The sequence below is a fragment of the Daphnia pulex genome, chromosome 2, assembly GCF_021134715.1.
Source record: "Daphnia pulex isolate KAP4 chromosome 2, ASM2113471v1".
NCBI lineage: Eukaryota > Metazoa > Arthropoda > Branchiopoda > Diplostraca > Daphniidae > Daphnia > Daphnia pulex.
The window spans coordinates 10,228,264-10,252,270 of record NC_060018.1 but is presented as its reverse complement, the minus strand read 5'-3'; the positions used below and the strand labels follow the sequence as shown (position 1 = coordinate 10,252,270).

Genomic DNA, 24,007 nt, shown 5'->3' with positions numbered 1-24,007 from the left:
AACTGGAAAAAATCTTTTTGTTTCGTTCGCATGGGAAAACGTTGGCCAACGTCTTTTTTTTGGTTTTTCATTCTTTCGCAGACGAATTCGGACATGATGGCAAAATCAGATCACCACGTGACCAGGAACAAAAAAATGGCTGACTCGAGGCGATACAACAACACACACCTTTTCGTGTGTGTGTGTATGTGACGGCATTGGCTCACCCCCCGAAAAAGAGAAAAGAGTTTTGGACACAACCGAAAAAAATAAAAAAAGAAGAAAAAATAACGTGGGAAAGTGACCAAAAACGTCCCGACGTGTGCGCGTGCTGAAAGAGCGCCCCGCGTCGATTGTTCAGCGGTTGGAACGTGACTATACACCCGTGCGACCCGGTTGGGAAAAGAAAAAGAAGAAAAAATTTCATGATCATAAAAATAAAAATAAGAGAGAGAGAGAGAGGATAAAAAAACAGAAGCCGCGCGACGACCATTGTACCAAGAGCGGTTTTTAGCTCGGGAGTGAAAATGTTGGAGCCGATTTTCCTATTGGGTTGGCCGGGCTTTTGGCTGGGGCGAACTTAAAGCGCCGGTCCAAATCGGTCGGTCCCAGGACCGTGGGAACGGCTGCAAGCCGACAGATCTTCTGTGTTGTATAGCCCCCACGCACATATAAGCGAGAGCCAACACACCGAGACAACAACAAGCGGGGGCAAAGTGCCGCTACACCAGCGCCGATTCCCATCGTGGCCGATGGAGGCAACTCGGCAATTCCCCCACCGCCCACCGACTTGATTACCCCACCACCCACGGCACAAGCCAAAACGACGGTGGGAGGAGCTTGAGACCCTCCTCTCCTATATAAACCACCCTGGACGGGTGCCGTTTTCATCACTATTCATCTTTGTGCCTTACAGTTCACAACGTTTGTCAGACTCTCTCTCCACCGAAACAATTTCTCTCAAGTGAATCTTTTTCTCTCATTTTCGACAACACACACACACAACCAAAATGGCTTCCACAGTTTTGAGCAACGTAGAAGAAGAGCAGCCCATTTCGAGGACTTACCAGTATCGCAAGGTGTGTTCAACTTTCCACGTTTTACGACCCAAAAATGTGTTCGATTTCAATCGAACAATCGACTCCATTTTGCCACTGAAACAACCGAGACTAAATATATTTTTTCTTTTCTTTTTCCCTAAAGGTTATGAAACCCATGCTGGAACGTAAACGTCGTGCCCGAATCAACCGGTGTCTGGACGAATTGAAGGAATTGATGAGCTCGGCCTTGGCGTCTGAAGGCGAAAATTTGACCAAATTGGAAAAGGCCGACGTTTTGGAGTTGACGGTTCGCCATTTGCACAAATTGAGGGAACGCCAAGCTCTCGGCTTGAGCCCGTCTCCGTCGTCTCCCGGATCGCCCAACAACAATAACAACAGCCAAGACAAATTCCGCGCTGGATTCACGCACTGCGCCGCCGAAGTGTCTCGCTACCTGGCCACCTCCACCGGCTTGGACGTGACGGTTGGCCAGCGACTTCTCTCCCATCTGGGACGCTGCGTTCACCAATTGGAAACTTTTCCGGCTTCCGGTGCTGCTATCCCGTCGGCCAGCTACACTCCACCCAGCTCTCCCACCCAGCAGCAGCAGTCTGAGCTCCATCGCATTCATCGCTCTTCCGTCTTGCCTCCGCTGCCCGTCAGTCCGGCTCTTTCCGACGTCATGGATTCCACCAGCAGCAGCACCACCATGACCGGACCTTGCGACTACTCCAAATACTCGATCCGTTCCGATCTGTATTCTCCGTCTGCCGTGATGGCCAACGTGTCCGAGAAAGTCTGGCGGCCTTGGTAGAAAGAGAAGAAGAAAAAGAATCTACTACTACCCCCAAAACGTTTCCATTATTTGTTCGAGCCCCCCCACCCCTCGATTGTTGTGATAACATTTTTGCCTAATGTTTTATGTTGGTGGGCCGGGGGATTCATGTGATAACTTGTACAAAAAAAGAAAAATTAAAAAAGATTTTGTTTTTGTCGTGGGATTCTAAAGAAAGAAGAAGAAGAAGTTAAAGAAGTTGATCCCAATTTTTGGTTTCTTATTATCCCCGTTTCTTATGTGTGTGTGCGTTTTCCAACCCCGAACAATTTGTTTCCAATACATCAGAATATGTTTTTCTCTCGAAAGAAAATGTGTTTTTGATTTGATTATTCTTATTTTGATTATTCTGGTCTCTTATATGGGTGACTGATCATCTCGTGGGACGAGGAGGAGGTGCGAAAATCGTCAGGTGGTCGCTAATTGCGCCATCATCCCGAGAAATTTGATTTTGGCTTTCATCTTTTATTTTTATTTTGGACCATCATTTCGGACATGGAATTTGCGTTGGGGACGAAAAAGAAAAAAAGAGAGAGGTGTGACATTCCAGACGGTCGACAATATCCGCGAAAAAATATCGAAACGGAAAAATCGCACATCGGCGATATGATGGGAAAAATAAAAGAAAAAGAGGAGGGTGGTGGTGGATTGCGACTTCCTGTGTCGGTTGCACTTGTTTCCGAACTATCCGAAGGCCGTGGGAAAACGTGCCAGGTGTCAAGTGCGTCGACTGCGCGCGCGCAGGTTTGTTCCTCCTATACCTGACGGTCTTCTCCTATACCTACCCCGTGTAATTTCTTCATAACGTAATACGATGATGGCCGTCTTTCGACAAGACAACACACCATTTTATTTTCCCTCGAAATAAAAAATCTCATTTTACCCGGAAGTCAAATTGAAAGAGAGAGAGAAAAAAAATGAAATTTTATAAATTGAGGTCAACCGGAAATTTCGGACCAAAAATAAAGAAACAAAAAGGGGCAGAATAAACGGTTGCGTGTTTGTACTAGGTAGTAGTAGTAGTAGTACACAGGAAGGTGTTTTAACAATAGAAGAAGAAAGATGCTGCTGCTGCACTGCTGCTGGCTGCTGAAGATTCTGTGGGAAAATGAGGCCCATCCGAATCGAAAACAAGTCAGCCGCCGTCCGCGAGAGATGAACCAGCAGCTCACAGGTGGCGCTCACCTCACTCACGCAATCTTTTTTTTTTTACCTTTTGATAATATTCCAATTTTGATTTTTTTGTTCCCTCCGTTTTTTTTTTAGATACATATAATCACCTGGTGGAGGATAGGTAGAAAATAACAGGTAGGGACAAGAGTGAGTGAGAGAGAGAGAACAATCACGGTCAGCTGATTGAACCGAGTCCATTCTCTTTCTCCCCCCCCTCCTGTCTCTCTCTCTCTCTCGACTCTTCTCTTTTGTTAAATTCGTCTTTCTTTCTCTCTCTCTCTTCTATCTCTATTTTTTCGTTTCCCTTCAGTTTTTTTGGTTCTCACGACCCGGCGGTCTCTCTCTCTCTCTCTCTCTCCCCTCCGTGCGCTCATGGCAGCGCATATAATTAAGCAGCTCCGACCATAAAATAGCGAGAGAGAGAGAGAGAGAGAGAGAGAGATTGGTGGGCTGGAAAAAGAGACAGACAGTTCAAAGCGTTTCTTTCCCATTGTGGGAGCAGCAGCAGCAGGAGCAACCCAGCAGCAGCAGCAGCTATAGTAGAAAAGACATGGAGAGGAATAGGCCGCAGGCGATGACGGCACGTGCTAAGTGAAACTGCGGGCGCGTACTGCCCGGGCTGCGGTCCCCCAAAAAATCTTTTCCCCCCCAACCGACCATCATCTACCACCTCCTTCCACTTTGAGCGTTCCCCATTCAAACCGCGCGCGCCCGTTTTCCTCCACCGCCGCCGTTTACCGCCCGCCATCTCTCGGCCACAGCGCCAACCCAATCGGAAAAGTTTAAATTTAAACAAAAAACCGCGAAGGACAAAAAATAGATAAATAAAATAAAATCAGAAATTTCAATTAGAAAAGAATCAAATCTTTCCCACCCGGATAGAAAGAAAAAAAGGGACAAACAAAAGAAAGGGGGAGGGGAAACCCAACAAAAAAGCAAACACTTGGAACGAGGCCGAATAATCGTGAAAATCACCTTGTTTGTCGTGCTTTCATGGGACATGTTTGACATGAAAATAATCCCCCCTTTTCTTTTTTTTTTTTGAAAGTCGGTGGGGAGAAAAAGGGACGGCGTCGGAGAGTCACAACAACAGCAGCAGAGCCGGAGCTCGTTTTTGATTTCCCGCCGCTTCCGCATTAATGGATCACGACATTAATGGCCGACGAACTTGAACCGAACTCTCCGTGAAGTGCCTCCCACGGCGTGTGGCGACTTCTTTTTCACTTCGTGATGTCGTTCTTTTCCCTTTATTGTTGTCTATATACTCCCGCCAAACAAAATTTCATCTCGTGATGATGATTATTACGTCCTTGGAGACACCGGAATCGAGCGGAAAACAATTCAATCGGCAAATCAAAATTTCGAAGAATAAATCAAGAACTGGGCAGCAGACGACGACGAACGGCTGGAACGATAATTGAGCCGCGCGGTCAACGGCCATATCCGAATGAAACACCATCTTTTGATTTATCTCCGTGTTATGTCTACAGCAGAGTCGTTCAACTCTTCTCCTCTTCTTCATCTTTCTTTCAAAAGAAAACTTTGATATTAAATTGTAGGTGTTTGATTTCGGATGGAAACCGTTCAAGTGGTCAAATGAATAAAGGGTGGGAGGGGAGAGGAGAGGCCATTGAAATGGTGAACTTAATCCGTCATGATTCAATCGATATGGCCTACTAGTTACTACTACTACTACTACTACCACTACTACCACTCTCATTTGAATAGAATAAGCGCGGGTTGTGCCTCTTTTTTCTCTCTCTCTCTTTCTCTGATTTTTTAACGATTTGATGATTGTGTTGCGCGCGCTGATGTATACACGGGAATATAATGGGGTGGCGGTTGGGGGAGGTATATACGTATATGAGAAAGAAAAAGAAATGGAGGTCAAGACCCCGGCGTGCCACTACACACACAATATGGCGGGTGCCTATACACAGTGCACACACAGCACACACGCATACAATACACACTGGAAAATGGAGGGGGAGGTAAGAGGAGGAGGATAGAGCAGGAGCTGCTGTGTATAGGAGCGCGCTGCTGACTCGTGGGAAAGAAAATGTTCTCACGCTGAAGAGTTTCATTTCATTCCCCCCCTCCTCCTCCTCCTCCTCCTCCGCGACCGCCCACCTATTCTCCACCCACAGCAGAAGCCACTACCGACCAAGGTACTACCACCACTACCACCACCGTCCCTTATCTGCCTACTGTACTCTGTTGCATCACGACCAATTTTCTGTAGATTTTTTTTTTTTATTTTTTATTATGATGATGATTTTTTTTTCTTCTTCAGGAGGATGGGAAATCTGTTATTTCATTCCCCTCTGGAATAATTTTTTCCCGTCATCAAAACCTCTTTTCTTTCTTCTTATAATTTTTCTTCTTCCACTTTTTTTGTTTTTTTTTGTTAGAGAAAAAACTACCACCTCCATTATTATTTCTTTATTAATGAATGAACTCGTTCTACATTCTTCGCTCTTATTCCTTAACTATAATATAACACACATAGACACACCGACGGGGGTACATTCTTCAATTATTATTCAGACGCCTAGCTGCATCTTACATATAGAGTCTGGCAAATATTAAATTATAGTTGATTGAAGAAACACCAGCACAACGACCGCTATGACGGTATCGAATGTTTTATTTTTAAGACGAATTTCGATCCACCTTATTATTTCATTTTCTTCCTTTCATTCGCGTCATGAGGGTTTATTCCCCCCTTCATTCAATAGCATATAGGAAAAGACGTCCCCCTTGTAATTAAAGATGATGGTGGTAGTCCGTCAACGCGCGCCATTGTCCGCGCGTCGCTCCATCCACGCCAGCGCCGCCGCCATTTATCGTCCGATGGGCGTGAAATCGATCTCGAATTTTAACCGTTGATCAACCGATACCAGATATGGGCCTCTTCTCGAATTTGATAATGAGGGAGAGAGAGAAAGAGAACAAAATAAAATAAAAAGGCCCCCACTTTTTTATTATTTTTATCCTGGATATAATAATTATCCGTCTCCTGGACGTTTCGTGTTAAAATCATCAGAGAGCCGGATCCGCGTGAAACAATTCAAATCACGCCATCGGGTTCCAAAAAATCGTTTGAGTGCGCCCGGGATAATCGTATCAAGTCCGAAAAGCGAACGACCTTTATGTGTTCCCTGGAATTTTATGTTTCGATTTTTTGCGTCTTGTATCTAAGTTGATGAGCGTCTGTCTGTAGCGCATCCGCTTTGGATTCGGCCGGCCCAATCATCATCAGGTTGCCGAGCAATTAAATGCATTTTCATCGGGGCCGGTTAAAGGGGGGGTGTAGAGAGAGCGGGAACGGGCCGGCCGCTGCAGCACAACAATGTGGAGCGTGTGTGTGCAATCAACATGTCACTGATGAATAAAAAAGAATTTTGGCGCGCACCTTTGATGGATGATTCCGATCGTAATCATCCGGATAACAAAAAAAAAAAAATACAGGTGGTGGCTGGCCCTGGCTGGCCCTGGCCGTGGCCCTGGCTTGTGCTGCTGCCATCACATTTAAGCCGAGACCCGGAGAGAGACTGTGGGAAGACGCCGGATTCCCACGCTTCCATCCAGCAGCAGCAACTGACGGAATGAAGAGAAGAGAAAAAAGCACAACACCCCATCCACCCCCCTCCCACCACCGCCCGCCACCATTTTCGCTCTCTATACAGTCGTAGGAGGAGTTAAAACGACTCTATGTGGGGGTGGTGGTGTTTGAGCCTGGGAACGGAGGGTGGCATAGCTTTACACGAGGGTGCAAGACCTCACAGGAGACTCTAAAGAGGAGGAGAGGGATCTTTGAACCGTTTTTCTTTTTCTTTTTTGACTGGGATAGATTTTTTCGCTCCCGCTCTTCTTCTTCTTCTCTCTCGTCTCCACGTGGTGTCGCGGCACAACAGAGCGACCACGACCAACGACAACCACCGACAAACTCTCACGGACGGTCAGTCTGTATCGGCATGTCGAGCTGACAACACCTACGTGCGCTCACTCCTTTCCCAATTGATATCTAACCTGACGTCGATGTCCTATTAGACCTTGTATACACAGTGCACTACTCTATTACACTACACGAGACGACTCAATTCAAAGTTGTTGTTTTTTACCTGTGCGTTCATCAAAGCAAATCATTTCGTCTATCGCCAAAATGCCTTCGCATCCGCCCGCTACCAACACCTGGGATGACAAAGAATCCGTTTCCAGGACCATGCTCTACAAAAAGGTAAACCAATTGATTCAGAATCATCAGCCAAGCGTTCATTGATTATGTCGACAGCCTTTTATTAATTGAAACAAATTAAAAAAAAAAGCGAATTTTTTCTGGGGGGAGGAAGAAAAAAACAAAAGAAATTGTCGGTATACACCGTGACTATTTTTTTTTTCCTTTTCTTTCGGGAAAAGTCCGCTTTCTCACGCTCGTCACGGCCGGCAAAGCCCGTCACAATCCGTTGATGAAACAAGTTGAGAACTAAAATAAAAGATTCAGTCGGCTGTGACGTCACCACGTTGTTTTTGACCATTCACAGCACGGAGTTATAGTTATAGACGATAGGGTCCACAATGTTTTTCTGATTTGTGACGAAAGAATGGACCAATCGAAACAATAGTTGGATAGTCTGCCCGTCTCCTTTTGTTTCGCCCGCCTTTTCTAGACTGTACCAGTTTGAGCCCATCACAATTGAAATGGACGAGATCAATTGAAAATGTTAACCTTTTTGTCTCTTATTTTAATTGTTTTTTATTTTATTTTGTCTCCCTTTTGTTGGTTTTAGATCACCAAGCCGTTACTGGAACGACAGCGACGAGCTCGAATCAACCGGTGCCTGGACGAATTGAAGGAATTAATGAGCGCCGCACTGGCGGCCGAAGGTGAAAATCTCACCAAACTGGAAAAGGCCGACGTCCTGGAATTGACCGTCCGCCACCTGCACCAACTCCACCGCGAAGGTGAGCTCAGCCTCAATGCAGTCGGAGGCGGTGGTGGCGGCATTTTCAACCGGCCTCCGTCCGCTGCCGCCGCCGTGGCCGCCGCTCCGGCCGATCGCAGACGCTACCAGGGCGGATTCATCGCCTGCGCTCAACAAGTGGCCTCGTACGTCATGAAAACGCCCGGATTGGAACCCGGATTGGGTCAGAGGCTCTTGGCCCACCTGGCCAGGTGTTCCCAGCAAATCTCTCCCGAACCCCAGCACCAGTCGGTCCCGCCTTCTCCCGTCCTGGGATTGGCCGGATTGCCACCGCTATCGCTGCCGCCTGCCCTTCCGCATCAGCCGCAGCAACAGCCAGAAGGAGCCAATTTCGGTTCGACCGCCTTCCCATCGCTGACACTTCCGGTCGATTATCACGCACCGTCGGCGCGGGAATATTCCATCACGGCCCAGTTTCAAGTCTACCGCCCGCCCGTAGCGCCTCAGCCGCTGCGGATCACTCCCGACCTGCCGCCAGCTCATCCAGCCCACGAAGGATCGTCCGACGAATCCGTGTCGCCCGGAAGCAAGCGACGGGCCTCTCCCGATTTCCCGCACATTCCCAAAAAGCGCTACGCCCATTTCAATTTCGACGAGTCGGCCGGACGCCTCCGCACCGAGTCGGAATCCAACGAACCCGTGGCCAGCACTTCCAGCAGTTCGCCCGGCTCCGCCGCTGCTGCCCATCCAGCGTCGTCCGACTGTTACGTGGTGGAAAGCCAAATCGTCCAGCTCTCGCCTCGACCTCCTTCATCCAGCGACGGCAAAGATACCGATTCCATGTGGAGGCCTTGGTAGAGATGTACAACATTTGATTGTGCGCGCGTTTCTTTTCGTTCGGAACGAACGCGGAATCATTCCGGAACCACTTGTGATCATCCTCCCACGTCTTCTGTCTAATAATACTGCGACAGCTGTGCGCGTTTTGTTTGTTTGTACATTAGGAACTCGGCTGAAAATAGAAGAAGAAGAACACAACAATCTGCGCTAAAGTTACAGAAATGTTTTTTTTTTTTTATTCCTTTTTGTTTTACACGGTATGTTGGCTCACCTCGAGATTCTGACGCGCCGGAACAACCGGATGTCTTTCACTTTCGCATTGTGTGGTATGGTGAGCGGAATTCACACGTGCCTCTTTTTTTTTCTGTCTCTCTCGTCTTCTTGGCCTTGTGTAATACGTTCCGTCTCTTCCGCATTTCCCACATTGTTCATAAGCCAAAATCCAAGAAACTAAAACTAAAAAAATTAATAAATAAAATTAAAAAAAAAGAAGAATTCAAATAAAATTGGGAATAAGATTTTCAAAAGTAATTAATTATTATAAAGAAAGTGAATTGAATTATGGCTTCCTATTGATCTCTTCTCGCATTGCCGTTGATCGAAAATTCGATAAACAAATAATACAAAAAAAAAAAAAAATAAATAAAATCTATACACATGTGACCCAGTTCGGAATGTAAAATTATTTTTAATTTGGAAAAATTGGAAACGGGCGCAGAATTTTGAAAAACAAAAACCGCACGCAACAAAACCATCGTCGTCTTCCAACCAATTTCTCCCTCTAATCTCATTTATGATTGTCTTTGTGTTGTAATTTTTTTTTCCTGTTTGATGTACATAAAACTGTGATTGAAAAAAATAATAAGAAATTTCACCCGAGATTCTCGTGTGTGTGTGTGTTGTGTGTGTTGAGAAAAAACCCTAATAAACATGTGTGTGCGCTTCAATCTCGGCTCTCCGCGCTAATGAGACTTGATCGATTTCCAACAACCTGTACAGCAGAACTATCTCTTTTTTTCGTAGATAAGAAAAGAAACTCGACGTTACGCTTTAATAATAGCACTCTCATTTCAGGTAGATTCTTATTGAAGTAGCAGCAGCTAATGTGGAGCCCTTTTGAATTCGGAGCAGCTCACAAAAATGTTTTCCAAGGTTCTTTGAGGTTGGAAAATGACCTGAAATTTTCACAGGTATATAAAATGTAGAGGAGAAAAAGAAAAAAAAATCCTTGAGCATACACACACATTCATTTCAAGTAGTATCGGATTTAAATACACACACGTATATATATGTGTGTGTTTATATACGGTGTGTGTGGATATGAATTTTACGCCTATTTCGTGACCTTTCGAAAGAGAGGGGGGACCATGCTAAAAAGCCCAGAAGGGAAGAGAGGGGGGATGTGACATTGATGGCTTCCGGTATCATTAAAATAATAAATATTTACCATAAAAAAAGGAGAAGAAGTGGAGCCATCAGAAATGCGCTGGTTCTCAGACACAGAGAAGGGAACCGAAAGTGACGTGGTAATTTCCAACTAGTCAAAAGTCTCAAAAAGAAGAAGAAAAGCTCGGCACGGGCGGCCCGCGATTGTGCGACAGGTCACAAAGGTGAAAGCCCCTCGTACACGTAGTATTATAGATATGAGAATAAATCCAGGAGCACGTATATACGTACGCGGAGCTATATAGCCGAACTAGAAATCGTGATTTTATCAAAAAGAGTTTTTATGATAGTTGGATTATATGCTTGGCCCTTTTTTTCCGTAACGTTGATTTTTATAGAGCAAGTTCAAGAGTTCCGAGAAAAACTTTTTTTTTTTAAGAAACAAAAAATCTATTTCATCCACGCTTTTATTACGACACGATCAGCGCCACCAGAAAAGACGATAAAATTTAACTGTTGATTTCTTCAATTAAAAAAACGAGTCGCTTTTTTGTTTTGTTTTTATTAGGCGATATTTTTCTTTTACTAAATATCCAGTTAAATCTGTCTACTTAGTTTTAAACGAAAAATTTTCTCCAATTTTCTTAACCCTCATTTGTTTTTAAATGGGATCAGAAAAGTCAAACTCGTTTTTTTCTCAGTTGTCCCACAAATCGTTTCACACCTCAAAGACGCGTGATGTACTTTATACATTTCATGCGATTTGTATGTTGTGATCATTCCATTCACACATGGCCTCCGTGGCGCAATTGGCTAGCGCGTTCGGCTGTTAACCGGAAGGCTGGTGGTTCGAGCCCACCCGGGGGCGGTTCATTTTTGTTCCCAAAAACTTCATTTTCGATATGCAAATTAGATTCCACTTTAATCCGCTGCTAAGAAAGAAATGTTATCATGTTTTAATAACAATGTGGTCATGCAAGATTGTTGTTTTTTACGAGATGGCATATTGCGGCGCACACCCAATCATTGTCGATTCGTTCCGACTGAACTACATTCTTGTACACGTTGTAATTGGCTGGCAGTCGTTGGCCTTAATAGCGTCACCCACGCGCCGTTTCAATTTGCGCTGACATGACGCTTCGATTCGGTCCAACGAACGTCGGTCTCGCCTTACAGAGGCACAAACATTACGCAGAGCTCCCGCCCCGATCGCATCTCAACTCTCATACAAACTGGCGGAGTCCAATCGCAGTCATACAGTCCAAACAAAAAAAAAAAAGAGTAGCAACTAAGGGGAAAAAAACCCCCAAAAAACAAATTTGATATCCTTAATTGTTCTATTGACCTGGCCAGGAGAGTTTAGGATGTCACACAAACAAATACAAACGCATTATACAAAAAAATAAAATAATCATAATAATAGAGAACAAAGTTCATCGGGAAATTAAAGATCGTGCGTGAGAGAGAAAGGGACGATATCATGGTGGCTGATGGGTAACCAGAGTCGGATTTATACCACTTCCTCTTGTTGAAAAATCTACGGTCCAAACTCACAGCATCAATTGCACACACACGCTCACGCACATAAACAAGAGCGTGATGATGAGTGCTGAGTGCTGACGCGCGGCCATTCCGCTCAGCGACTGCTATGGGAATGAGAACGAAATTTAAAACACTCACGGCCAGAGAATGGGAGAATGAGAGAGAGTCTCAGCGCAGAGAAGAGAGGATACACCCGATTCGGGAGAGAGATTAGTCCTCCGAGAGTCTCCTGTCTAACGCGCGTGTGTGAGGCCAACAAAACGGTCGAGTTGAATCGACAAAAGCGGCGGCGGTCGAGAGCAGCAGCAGGAAACCGTGACTGGTTCTTTCTCGTTCACACGCCGTGTGTGGTGTGTCGTCTATCGACTCATGCCGGACAGATCCAGCTCCAGCTATAACATTACCTGACCGTCATTAATACGTTTTTTCCAGTCGGGGTTTTTGTGGACGAGAAAATAATTCTTTTACTGATTTTTCTAATGCGTCGATCTAATTTTTTCTTTTTTCGTTCGTTCGTTCGGCATTTGTTTACAGCGTGTAGCGTGACACCTAGTAGCGAAATCACGAACTTGAATCCTCTCGACGGCCAATCGTAGAACCGGATCTGTTTGAATTCTACAAAACAAAACAAAATCTGCTGAATTTTCAATTTGTGTAATGCCAATTGCAATGTGTGCTGCACTACACATTCCAAATTAAGGCCAATAATTTATCCACCCAAAAACCGAACGGATCCTGCCAATATAACACGATATATCGATATAATTCTATTTCTAAGGATTATAATCTGCCGTAGTAGTTATAAGCTTTCTCGTATTTCCAAGCAAAGAACTTTGAAATCTTGATCCCAATCGTTGTTAACGGTTACTAGGAATAAAGCACGAACGTCAACCGTTTCTGGCCTTGTATATGCGCTCAAAAAGTTAAGGGGGATAGAGCTAATGTCGGTAAAGTGAGCCACCGTATTGAGCAGACCACTGCAATCTTTTACAGCTTCCATAAAACCTTTTTTTCTTTTTTCTAAACTCAGCCCTCCCAGAAGCGGGCCGTTGTACGCACACAGTAGTTCTCCACGTTATCCTCTGTTCCATTCGGGTGGGTTCAAAATTCTTATTTTTAAGAAATTCGTTTAATATTTTCACGTAGTTTGATTACTCCGCGATAAAATTTATACTAATAATACATAACAAATTTTCTGAAAAAAATCAGGTTCGATCCTATAGACGTTCTAGGCGGCTGTTGGGGTCCGTCGTTGCGGCAGGGCTCTGATTCTCCTAGCGTCTCTTGCGCGTTTCCTTGGATTTATCATACCTGTATTACCCGCAACGAAACATCGACATGTTGCGCATTTTCGGCCGGATCCCTTCGTGAGGGCACTTCCACCAACAGTCCTAATCGTTGTCATAAACCGTCCCTGATCTCAGCCCCCTCTTAGCTGGGTTACAGCAGTGCGCCAATCTGCCGGCATTCAGATTCAAAGTTGGTGGGTACAGAATGTTGCCTCTGCTGTTTAACTGCTTCTCACATCAATATTCAACATTCCGATAACAAGATTAATTTGAGTTTAGTTCTCCACGCTCCCAGCTGTTTCACATATCCAAATCGTGTAGATGTCTATCGCTATAGAGTCGTGATGCCGTTGTTGTTTCTTATCGATGCAAAAGACCAATCATCGACTCTGCTAATAATTCAGTTAACAAAAATGTTTCGACAATATCCTGACGAACCAATCGTCTTAACCAAGAAAATATCCAAAGTAAAATGCATGTTGTTAAGTGTTGTGCTGTCTATTTTGAACGTTGACAAGATTTCCATGTAACGGTAGGTAACGGCAAAGCTTATTTAAGGATGAATCACTTTGCTGGATTGACACGTCAATTTCGTTTCAGCATCCGTTTAGTTTTTTCCCCTCTGCTCTGTGCTAGCCTATGTGTGTACGAAAAGATATAAGATCGTTATACCCCACCGTAACGAATGTAAACCGTACTTAAAGATGAATGCAAAATGGTCTGTCTTGACCTATATATACAAAGTAGACACAGAGTCACAGACATTGTCGTAAAACATGCCCAGAAGTCGACCTCCCGTACAACTGACATTTCAGCGAATCAAAGCGCAAACCATTGAGGCATTTTATGCTGCTGAACTTATGCGAATCTCAATTTATTCTACGAAATTCTCTACTCCACGTTACAACTTTTGAAAACATAATTAACCTTGTTCCCAAACTACCTGGAGCATATAAACCCGCTGTTCCCTTCTGGTGTCTTCTAAATTTTTATTCTTGCAGATTCGTTTAATATTTTCATTTAGTTTGACTACTTCACGTTAAAATAAATACTAATAACGCATAAAAATTTTTTAGAAAAAAGTCAGGTTCGATCCTATAGACGTCCTAGGCGTCTGTTGGGGTCCGTCGTTGCGGCAGCGGGTTTTTCCTAAGTCCTAGCGGCTCGTGCGCGTTTACTTGGATACACCGTACCTGCAGTACCCGCAACGAAACATCGACGTGTTGCACAGCCTCGGCCGGATCCCGACAATTGGGAGTTTCCACCAACAGTCCTACTCGTTGTCATAAACCGTCCCTGAATTAAGCCCCCTCGAAGCTGGGTTACAGCAGTTCGCCAATCTGCCGGCATTCAGGGTCAAAGTTGATGGGTTCTAATGCATGTTGCCTCTGCAATTTGACTGATTCTTTTTGTTTACATTCATATTCAACAAAGAATCCAATTCCGATAGCGAAGTTTGTATCTTCTAAATTTTCTTACTTTCTCATATGATGTAATCAGTAAATTCACAGACGTGGTCAATCAATTTCGTCTGCAGATTTTTGTGTCGAAAAGGAAACATATTTTTCGTACCTTACACCAACCCCAACCCAAAATCAAATGTAATTAGAAATAAATCCTCAGTTTGCTTATAATTTCCTTCTTTTCAATTCCGGTCGTTTCTTCGAATAAAACCTAATCTCGGCGTAACACGTTCGCTACCCGATTTCGTGATTTTTTCCAACCTGTTCCCACATATGTCCGTTCAATAGCGCATATTCGCATGACGGAAAGATGCCTCCCACACGATTAAGACTGACGGTTCGGGAAATTTTCGTGCTTCTGGATTTAGTCATCCTTGAATTGGACCTTCTGTGATGACATTGAGCGCACCACCTGATCGCCATAACGAGTATATGTTGTTATAGCTTTGTGAACATCAGTCATCGTTTCGCCATTTGGCTGGTATATCCATCAGATACGAAAGCGGAATTCCACTCGATAGTATTATTTCGGGAAAATGGAATTCAGAGACCAGAAATATATCAATTGCAGGTTTTTCGTCCTTATCATTAGTAGAGCTAAAGCTCACGATTTCTTCAATCCACTGAGCGGGTATAATAAATCATCGGTTCCCTACAAATCAGACTCCCGTTCACACGATAATCAGGGCAAAGAAAGTCACCCTACAGATAAATCAAGGTATAATTACATTTTGGCTAAATAAAAATTTGACCAAAGTGTTTGAATATGAAATTCTCCGAAAGTTAGATTGATCATTGTTTGCTTCATTAATGTCTGCTGACATTGATAACAATGTATGCATTTTAGAGGCAGAATATAGTGAAATCAGGAAACACAACAAACAGGTTAACTTGAGCTCTCGAACAATGGGGCTATTCGATTCGTAACCGGAGCTATTAGAAATCTTTTCTTCTCTCGATCACGACCTTGTCGTCGAGTTGGTTGTTATACATTTTACTTTTGGCTTTTGTTTCAATTTTATTTCAATAACATAGACTCGCCTATCGTACTACGCTGCAATCGTAAAATATATAGAGGCAATCGACACTGAAACGACCATATAGTGTATATAATGTTCTTTTCGTTGGCGGTTAGCCGGTTAATAAAAAATTAGACGTCATCAGTCGAGATTGAATTTCGGTATAGTCGTTTCTTGAATCCCACACAATGGCATCAAGGTTACGACGCCAAGGTTATACACTATTGCTATTGAGGAAACCATATGTTACGTACAGCAGTAGACTTGGCCGCAGTAGACAATAACTGATATCTTCTAGCTCTAGCCCTCGCTGTGAAGTCAGTCCAGCTATTAAATATTGGTAGCCCTGTAAAATCTGAACAAGTCCAGTGTCTGTTGCGATATGCAGCTATCGGAATATATTTGATCAATGTATCGTTTAAAAAACAATATTTCAATGAACAAGTACAAAGAAAATATTACTATATCCGTTTCACGGATTGAAATGGAAATTTGCATTGGAACTTCCGCAATCCAAACATTTTTTGATCCCCATCGACAGGAAAAGAGATTTCTATGGGCAAGCACGCACCGTATGCAAATTTTTGGACAAAAAAGACGGAAATTGAATTCACTGAAAAGCCCTGTTACCATGAAATTATTACGTTATTTACATGTTGGAATATAGATAGCAGCTTCCCTTCTGTGACATTGGTTTGTATGAATATATTGACATGTAAAACGATTTAGCGTGTCATTCCTGTTGGAGTAACGCTGCACCCAAGAGCCACCAGCCGGCTAATTTTCAGTTAACTGGAAATAAGAAAATGAAGCCTTATTGGGTCATAGCAACTTTGTTGGTGGCCTCGTCCGCAATCGACGCCTCACCGGTAAGTTCCCTACACACAAAGTCATCCGCAACAATCCGTTATTTCCGTGATTTCTATTATTAATTGTGAAAAACATGGGTGTGAATTGCTCAATTGCAGGTCTCACCCAACAGTGTTAAGGTCATGCTAATTTCAGCCAATTTCACGGCACTGGTCGACTCACTCGTAGCCAACCGTCTCGATGACGTATTAAACGCCACAGGTCAGCCTCGATGACGCCATACCCAAAACGTTTTACCTTAAAAAAAAAATAGAAAATGATGAATACAAATCAAGTTCAGAGAAATAATTTCAACATCGTTGATTGATTATATTTATCACCGGCTTATCTGACAGGGCCAATTACAATTTTCTGTCCGACAAACGAAGCGTTCAAAGCGATGATGGACAACAAACCAGAGATGGTGAAAGGATTCAATGGCAACACCACCCATTTCAAGCAAGTATCTGTGTGAATTTAAAATTAACAAACTGTTTTGAAATGACGTCAAAATAAATTGCAGGAGGTTTTTGCATTACCACGTTGTTCCACGAAAGATAATGCCCGCCGACATCCATAACGACATGACAGTTACACCATTCCTGAAGGACAAACAACTTCGCTTCAATGTTTACGGAACCGACAAAAAGGTAAATATGATTTGAATAAGGCGTGGTACGCTTCATACACCTTAGCTTCAATATCTATTCTTATTTTTTTTTAAATAATAGATAATGACTGTTAACGGTGTAATGTTTGGGGTACCAACAGTTGTTACTCCCACCGTCGTCATGTACAAATTAAACAAGTACGCTAAAACAGAAAACTATATTTAGATGTTTTTATGTTGAATTTGGGAATGATTTGTTAAATTACGACAGTTTTCTTCTCTGCGCGATTGGAGGAGGCATATTCGATTTGTTAAAAATCCACAAACAAGAGAACAAACAGCAACATTTTACTATTCTCGTGGAGGCCATCCAATTGGTCAATTTGACCCATACTTTGGAAAAAGGTAAAATAAATTACGCTACGATTTTCCGGGGCCTTAAAACACATGATTTAATTTCTTTTGGTGGTTACACGAACAATAGAGGGGCCGTTCACGCTCTTTGCACCGAACGATGACGCCTTCCGCCGTTTGCCTGATGGCGTTTTAAATAAATTAATGGCATCTCCCGCCGAATTGAAAACCATCCTGCTGGGTCATATTGTTTCTGGAACGTATTTCCTTAGCGGATTGACAAACGAAAGTGATTTACCTACGCTGGATGGCAGATCAAACCGCATTGCCGTGGGAAATAGTAAGACAACAGTTTCGAATCATATTATAGCTAAACTCACTTATGCAATTTGAAATAAAAAACGCCGTGAATGATTTCGTAAGCTTTGACGGTCGACGGCGCCAAGATTAACGTCGAGGCGGATATGTTAGCTGCCAATGGAGTCGTCCACGTAATCGATCGTGTTTTGATGTCGTAGTGATTAATGGCCCTGCAAGAAGATCTGAACCTCAGCACCCATGAATAGTTTCTTCGTCATTTTATAATTACTGCATATTATAACTTGTCATCGCCGATGGTTAATAATGCACGTCCGCTACTGAAGATGGATCAATAAACACATTTCCATGTTTTCCAAAATCTCAGTTGTCAAATCGACAGCGATGCGAGGTATCATCGTTTCAACGCCTGAATGTTAACTGTTGTGTGGTCATAGTAGATACAACCATCCGGTGAGATGGAAAGCAGAGACCCCCCGACTACACATGGACAATCATTCTCAGAATAATTCCAACAACGTAGTATGTGAAAAAAGATAAACAACATGACAATAGCCTAGTTCTCTTTTAGGCCAGCCAGGAAAAAGGATCTGTCTGAAGTCTGAACAGAAAAATGGCACACGCAATTCACTCTCACGGAGGAAGTGCATGTTACCAAACACAGTTGTTCGGTTCAAACAAGATTCATTTAATTGGAAATTTTTGGAATAATCATTGTGTTCGAACTACACAGCCAGTATTGAACATTAACTGTAGTGAATCGCTTTCACGACGCTCCTCACTATATAAAGGAATTCGAGCATCGACTTCAGTTACGTCAGTATCGTCTTCTAGAAGTTAACATGAAAATATTGCTCCTCGTATTAAACGTGATCATTTTCCCGTGGTCACTGATTTGCGTAGTGAGTCACATTTTTTTTTCTAAATAGATTTTCATTTTTTGAAATCCTTACATTTTCTGAATAGGTCGAATCTAAAAACATAATGGAGGTATTGGAAACAGACAACGATCGCTTTTCTATGCTCTTGCAAGTCATTAATTTGGCCGGCTTTGCAGACACTTTAAAAAACGGTGAGGCAATATTTCATTTCAACTGTGCTTTAATTCTGACCACTATGCTGGTATCTGGAAATAGGATTGTACACTTTTCTCGCTCCGACAAACACTGCGTTCTCCAGCTTATCAAAAGATGTGCTGGACGAATTGTTTTCTAACACCAGCGAAATGAAAACATTATTGAGTACGCACATCGCTGACGGTGTTTTCTTTCTCAGCGATCTAACGAAAATGGTTGAGTTGATGACTATCGACGGAGATATGAAAAATGTTACAAACGACGGAAGTAGTACGTCAATTTAAAAATAACTGTATAGGCTATTCAAATTCTATTGGTAATAAAAACTATTTTTATTAGTTAACATGGTGGGAAACTCCACGATTATACAAACAGATATGAAGGCCGATAATGGTGTTGTTCACGCTATCGGTACGGTCCTCCAAACTACAAAATAATAATTACCTGCCTCAATTGACAACTAAAGTTCCTATAACACTTGTCACGATGTGAATGTCGCCTTTAAAATCGTATGCAATTTTTGTTAATCATTTATCCCTATAATACACGATGAAAGAAGCAATTGATAACCACAGTTACAGTCATTTTACGTTGCATCCGGTAATTTCATTGATAAGAATGAAAATGATTTATCTAGCTTTGAATAAAGGTTTGGCGCCAACTGTACAGAAATTGTACGCAAATTCACATTTGGCCATTGTGCTGCGCGCCTAGCGTCGCCAGTTTCCCTCCGGGTCTTTTGGGGTTTAACTTTTTTCTTTTTTGATGAAGTGTGCCTAATAAATTTTTTGGGGTTAGGGCAGAGCTATAGAATACTATTATAGTCCGCGGATGTTTTTTTGTTTTTTTTTTTGCGAAGAGGAGGATCGGATCGATGAACGAATTACTAATTAGCCCGTTTGATGCTTCTGAAGACGATGGCGATCGAAATGAAGCTAAACAAATATTTTGATGAATAAGACGGGCATAGAATTTTAAATTAAATTTTAGTAGAATTTGACGAGCGAATCGACGATTTCTCCAACTTTGTTCATTTCTTCATTTTCAGAATTAATTGCAGTATAAAAACATATTAGTAGAAATGTTGTCCAAAGAAATGTTGTAAATGACCACGATACTTCTACTGAGCCATGGCCCAGCTTCTGAAATGACTACCATTCTTCTCTAGATAGGTCTCCGCCATCAATAGTTGTTGTATCCTCCTCTTTGAATACCTACGCCATCTGGATTCAAACGGCCTGATGGAGGCTGATGATGCGGTGGTGGTGGATGGAATTGTCCAGGATAGTTTGGAGCGAAATGACCTGGTCATCCTCTTCGCTTCTGTCATAAGAACCGGGAGGTTCACCACCTCCTCGATAGTTGTTGGGATCAGGACCTGCACCCCAACCGCCAAAAGTTTCCTTCGCCATGCCGATCACTCATTCGTGGAGGTGGGGGAGGCGGATAACCGCCTTCCATCCGCATGTCGACTTCAATGGGCTGCATTGTGGGTCCTCCAATTCCTATATAATGCATTCTTCTTCATTATCCATAGATTTATGGTAGACCACCCCACGCTTGATCTCCACCTGGTGGTCCGTGATGACCTCTCCCTATTCTTCGATCCGAAAATTAGTTTAAATGACATGACCTAAACTTAAAATCATGAGCGTACCTCTGCCTGGAGGTGGAAGTAGAGGTCCACTTTGATTAAATCGGCCCTGATGGTGCGGTGGCTGAAAGTAGGGTCTATTCATTGGGCCCTGGCTATGAGGTGGTCGAGAATGAAAGCAATCTGGTTCCTGGTTGCTGTTGTAGTTCGAAAGGGGGACGATCCCAATTTCCTATTTCTGAAAATAATATCCGACAAATAAGTTCAAGTTCATCATGTTTTTTCTACTATTTAAACAAAACCTTGAGGTGGAACACCGTGGTGATTATAGTGGTTATTGTGTTGCTGCAGTTGTTGTTGCTGCGGTTGCTGTGGTAATTGATGGTGGTGGTATTGCTGTTCAGCTCCTGGTGGTAAATGATGACTATTCCGAAATTTAGTACAATCGTACAATGTCAACAGCAGAAGAATCATTTACGTATATAAAATAATTACCTCTCTGAGGGAAGTCTCCTAGAAAATTCCCAGTCGATGTTAGACCAATCTCTGATGAATGACCCCTGTTGTAGCACGTAGAGACGTCCAGAACAGGTGTTCGAGAGCGCGGATAAAAATCGCGGTCGTCCAATTCTCGATCTTGATTATATTCGCCAGTTGGAATTATTTTGGGTTTAGTTTCCTCCTCAACAGTCACTTTTCAAGCCCATTGACGGTAGAACCTGATTTAATTCTTCTTCGCCGTGACGAATGGCTCGCTCTAACTTTTAATCAGCTTCGATGGACAGTCTCGCGGCGTCCATAATGACTGCAGTCGGGAGTGGGAAGTTGAGTAACAGGTAATGACTGAGCCGTGTCGAGCAACAATGCATCCACTTTGGATCATTGACAGGCATGTCAAACAAGGTCAATGATGCGCCACCCAACTGTTGCATTCCCAAGGTAACGGGATCAACACCGAGGACGTGATCCTCTTCATCAGACGGTACACCAGATGCTGACGATAGGCTGGATGTGGGTAAGGTTTTTTACTAGCTCTTTTCATTGTGCCTGGAAGTAACGTGGAATTGGTTTGGCATACGGAACGTTCGTGATGGGGTTCTGCTAATTGCTCCTCATCGAGAGCAGGAATCATGCCTGCTCTTAATAAACTGAGGCTATCCGTCTCCGCCTTCTGCTTCCGCCTTCGATTCATCTGGACAGGAAACTAAATTCCTACAAAGTGTTTTCGACTAATTGGAAAAAAACTGTATTGTTCAAACTTTAATTAAATAAAGCAATCGACTATGTTACACTTACCCAGATGAAGATGGGCAATAGGTTAAGAGTCACTTGCTCGAGACGACTCAGCTGCTTGCGTAACTCCATGGCAGCTGGAGACTTCCTCACACACTGCGTTCCAAACAGCAGCGTGAGAAATCACTTCGGTGAGTAACGCCTCACGTTTCCTCCAACTGAGAAGTCTTAGTATCGATTCTGTAAAATAGCTCATTGTTTCGCTGTGCGAGAGATAAGAGTGGATCGCCATCGCCTGGAATAAATTAACAAATTCGTTAACAAAAAATAAACGCATACCAGGACACAATTTTAAGTAAACCTAGAAAAATCCAACTCAGACGGTTTCCAAGAGCAGTAAGCATGGTGTTGGAAGCTTGAAGAGCAGGGGAAAGTTTTCGGTGAAATCGATGGGCCATGTCCGGAAAAAAGAGGCGTGTAAAAGAAACGACGAGCCCAAAGCCCCAAAGCTCCAATCGAATGTTGTTTTGTTGCACTACACACAAAAGAGTGTTCGGAATTTTTTGTAGAATTTGTTGGCGTTGGCCAAGAGCCACGTTGGTAAAATTTTCGCTTCGCAAGTTATTCTGAAACAAAGCATTAAAGCAACTTTCGTTAGCTGGACTTCACTGATGATTTCACACTGCTTAACCAACGCTTCGATGGCACCTAGATCGAAGAGTTCCATAGTGGGAGTAGTCAATTATAGGAAACCTAAACAATCAACAAGGGTTAAAACTTTTATCGACTAAACGAAAACTATACTCTTCAAATTAATACCTGAAGATTGACGGAGTTCAACAGGACAGCAATTTTGGGTCGAGATCGCATGATATTTTTGTACTGTTCCCAGAAAAAAAGAGCCACAAAGCAAAGATCTTTCAGAAATATTGCCCATCGTGACTATTCAATCGTTTCATCCACTTCGAGAAAAGTGTGATGAAGACCCTTTTCCGAGGCAATTTAAACTTCGACAGCTACGGCTTTTAGCAACCAAGTCATTTGTGAGAGCTGCGAAAATTGAGATCTTTCCGGAGCAAACGGATGGGTGACGCATTTTCTCAGCAACATCCGACAGATTAGGATGAGAACAAAGCAAGCTGGTAGAGGAGTTTTTTGGTCACTTCAAAAGCACGCGAATTGGCATCAGCAGAGTGACCATCTGCGAGAATATTTATCTCCAAAATCCATGTGCATGGAAACATCTCCGAGCCTGATCGCGGATTCCAGCTACTGTTCTGTCAAAACACAGAACACCATGAAATTACTGGAATACAGAAACTTGCATTTTTATTAAAGAGGAGTAGGACACTTACTTGCTTAATAGAGCCTGAATGCTCAAGCCAAGAAGGAAATGTGTGAAACTGGCATAGGGAAGATTGACTCCTTCACTAAGAAGATTGAAGATGAAGATTGAAGAACAGCAAGCCGACATCCTTGTCCATCACAAGGTTTTTTAATTGATACTGAGCTTTATATGACAATTCTAATGGAGCTAGATGTATCATGACTTCATGGAGGTGTTCCATATCTAAAGCTTCTACAAATCTGAATTTAATGTTGCTACAAATAAAAGAAGGAAAAAATTAGAAAGAAAAGATAATAAGAGACTTAAACTATCAGAAATTGCATACCTGTTGTCAGAGCGAAAGGTATGGTACACAAGGCCAGGATCGATTTTAGGATCAATGTGGAATTGCAGCAACTGATGATCGGATAATTTATGCAGAGCAACAAGAGCATGTTGGAAAGATTCTGATTTAGTGTCACTAGGATCATGTGGCTTTAACAACAAAAGAACAGAAAGTTTTACTGTTTCCAGCTCTTCCATTCCAGATGTAGGGTGTGTAAAGTCCAAGGCACAGAAACTTTTGACCACGACATGAAGCAGGAGAGCGAACAAGTTGGAATCATGCAGACATTCCACTGAAAGATGATACACTGGTGGTTTGCATCGAACCTATACGGGAAAAATGAAAGCATACAGAAAATGTTTAGATGAAATCAGTTTAATTATGATTTACCAGAGGGTAATTCAATGTAGGAGTTCCGATAATCATCCACACTGGGTTAGGAATTCAAGAGCAAATTTTTAAAAAAATATCTTTGAAACACAGACATTTATAATCTAAGAAACGAAAACAATATTATTAATAACGATTTTTTAAAATAACATGTTAAACGTTAAACGTAAACAAACAAACCTGACGTTTTTCTGTTCAAGGTAAGGGATCTCCATTTATACAAGGCCGCCGGACAGTTGTAAAAACTGCTACCCAAGAACCCAACTCGCTTCTTGAAGGCCTGCAAACTATAGCTTTTGGGTTGACGCACATCAAAGCCGGGAAAGTGAGACCGTTCCACTTTGAATCGCTGTGTAAAAAATACAGCTATTTGTATATCTTCATGTGGTCTATTTTGAAGACCTTTCTTTGTTTAATCT

At 42.8% G+C, this 24,007-nt stretch overlaps 4 protein-coding genes, 1 long non-coding RNA gene and 1 other non-coding gene across 10 annotated transcripts; 5 read left to right on the top strand and 1 right to left on the bottom strand.

Annotated features, from left to right (window-relative positions):
* Nucleotides 1-858: 858 nt before the first annotated feature.
* Nucleotides 859-2,162, top strand: LOC124206047 (enhancer of split mbeta protein-like). Its single transcript, XM_046603664.1, has 2 exons — nucleotides 859-1,058; nucleotides 1,183-2,162. The coding sequence occupies exons 1-2, from the start codon at nucleotides 990-992 to the stop codon at nucleotides 1,831-1,833; spliced, it is 720 nt and encodes a 239-aa protein (XP_046459620.1). The 5' UTR covers nucleotides 859-989; the 3' UTR covers nucleotides 1,834-2,162.
* Nucleotides 2,163-6,560: 4,398 nt separating this feature from the next.
* On the top strand, nucleotides 6,561-9,739 carry LOC124206180 (transcription factor HES-1-like). The gene is made up of 2 exons (XM_046603884.1): nucleotides 6,561-7,267; nucleotides 7,818-9,739. Exons 1-2 carry the CDS (start codon nucleotides 7,193-7,195, stop codon nucleotides 8,808-8,810), a joined length of 1,068 nt encoding a protein of 355 aa, XP_046459840.1. The 5' UTR covers nucleotides 6,561-7,192; the 3' UTR covers nucleotides 8,811-9,739.
* Nucleotides 9,740-10,972: 1,233 nt separating this feature from the next.
* Nucleotides 10,973-11,046, top strand: Trnan-guu. The gene has a single exon. It is a non-coding gene; the product is annotated as a tRNA-Asn (tRNA).
* Nucleotides 11,047-16,227: 5,181 nt separating this feature from the next.
* Nucleotides 16,228-17,983, top strand: LOC124202636 (transforming growth factor-beta-induced protein ig-h3-like). The gene is made up of 8 exons (XM_046598990.1): nucleotides 16,228-16,360; nucleotides 16,460-16,562; nucleotides 16,697-16,799; nucleotides 16,864-16,990; nucleotides 17,072-17,148; nucleotides 17,222-17,355; nucleotides 17,435-17,644; nucleotides 17,728-17,983. The coding sequence occupies exons 1-8, from the start codon at nucleotides 16,298-16,300 to the stop codon at nucleotides 17,820-17,822; spliced, it is 912 nt and encodes a 303-aa protein (XP_046454946.1). The 5' UTR covers nucleotides 16,228-16,297; the 3' UTR covers nucleotides 17,823-17,983.
* A 362-nt stretch (nucleotides 17,984-18,345) lies between these two features.
* LOC124205361 (transforming growth factor-beta-induced protein ig-h3-like) lies at nucleotides 18,346-19,258 on the top strand. Its single transcript, XM_046602759.1, has 4 exons — nucleotides 18,346-18,524; nucleotides 18,589-18,694; nucleotides 18,759-18,968; nucleotides 19,038-19,258. The coding sequence occupies exons 1-4, from the start codon at nucleotides 18,465-18,467 to the stop codon at nucleotides 19,133-19,135; spliced, it is 474 nt and encodes a 157-aa protein (XP_046458715.1). The 5' UTR covers nucleotides 18,346-18,464; the 3' UTR covers nucleotides 19,136-19,258.
* A 455-nt stretch (nucleotides 19,259-19,713) lies between these two features.
* On the bottom strand, nucleotides 19,714-23,969 carry LOC124205371. 5 transcript variants are annotated; one of them, XR_006879292.1, is made up of 13 exons: nucleotides 23,769-23,969; nucleotides 23,589-23,692; nucleotides 23,378-23,524; nucleotides 23,199-23,269; nucleotides 22,881-23,127; nucleotides 22,345-22,802; nucleotides 22,217-22,278; nucleotides 21,887-22,151; nucleotides 21,589-21,820; nucleotides 20,788-21,521; nucleotides 20,595-20,716; nucleotides 20,356-20,530; nucleotides 19,714-20,293 (listed from the first exon to the last, which is right to left on the bottom strand). It is a non-coding gene; the product is annotated as an uncharacterized LOC124205371 (long non-coding RNA). The 5 variants fall into 5 exon arrangements; XR_006879293.1 differs by having other exon boundaries at nucleotides 21,887-22,278; nucleotides 22,345-22,797; XR_006879290.1 differs by having other exon boundaries at nucleotides 19,714-20,298; nucleotides 21,887-22,278; nucleotides 23,769-23,968.
* Between the last annotated feature and the right edge of the window lie 38 nt (nucleotides 23,970-24,007).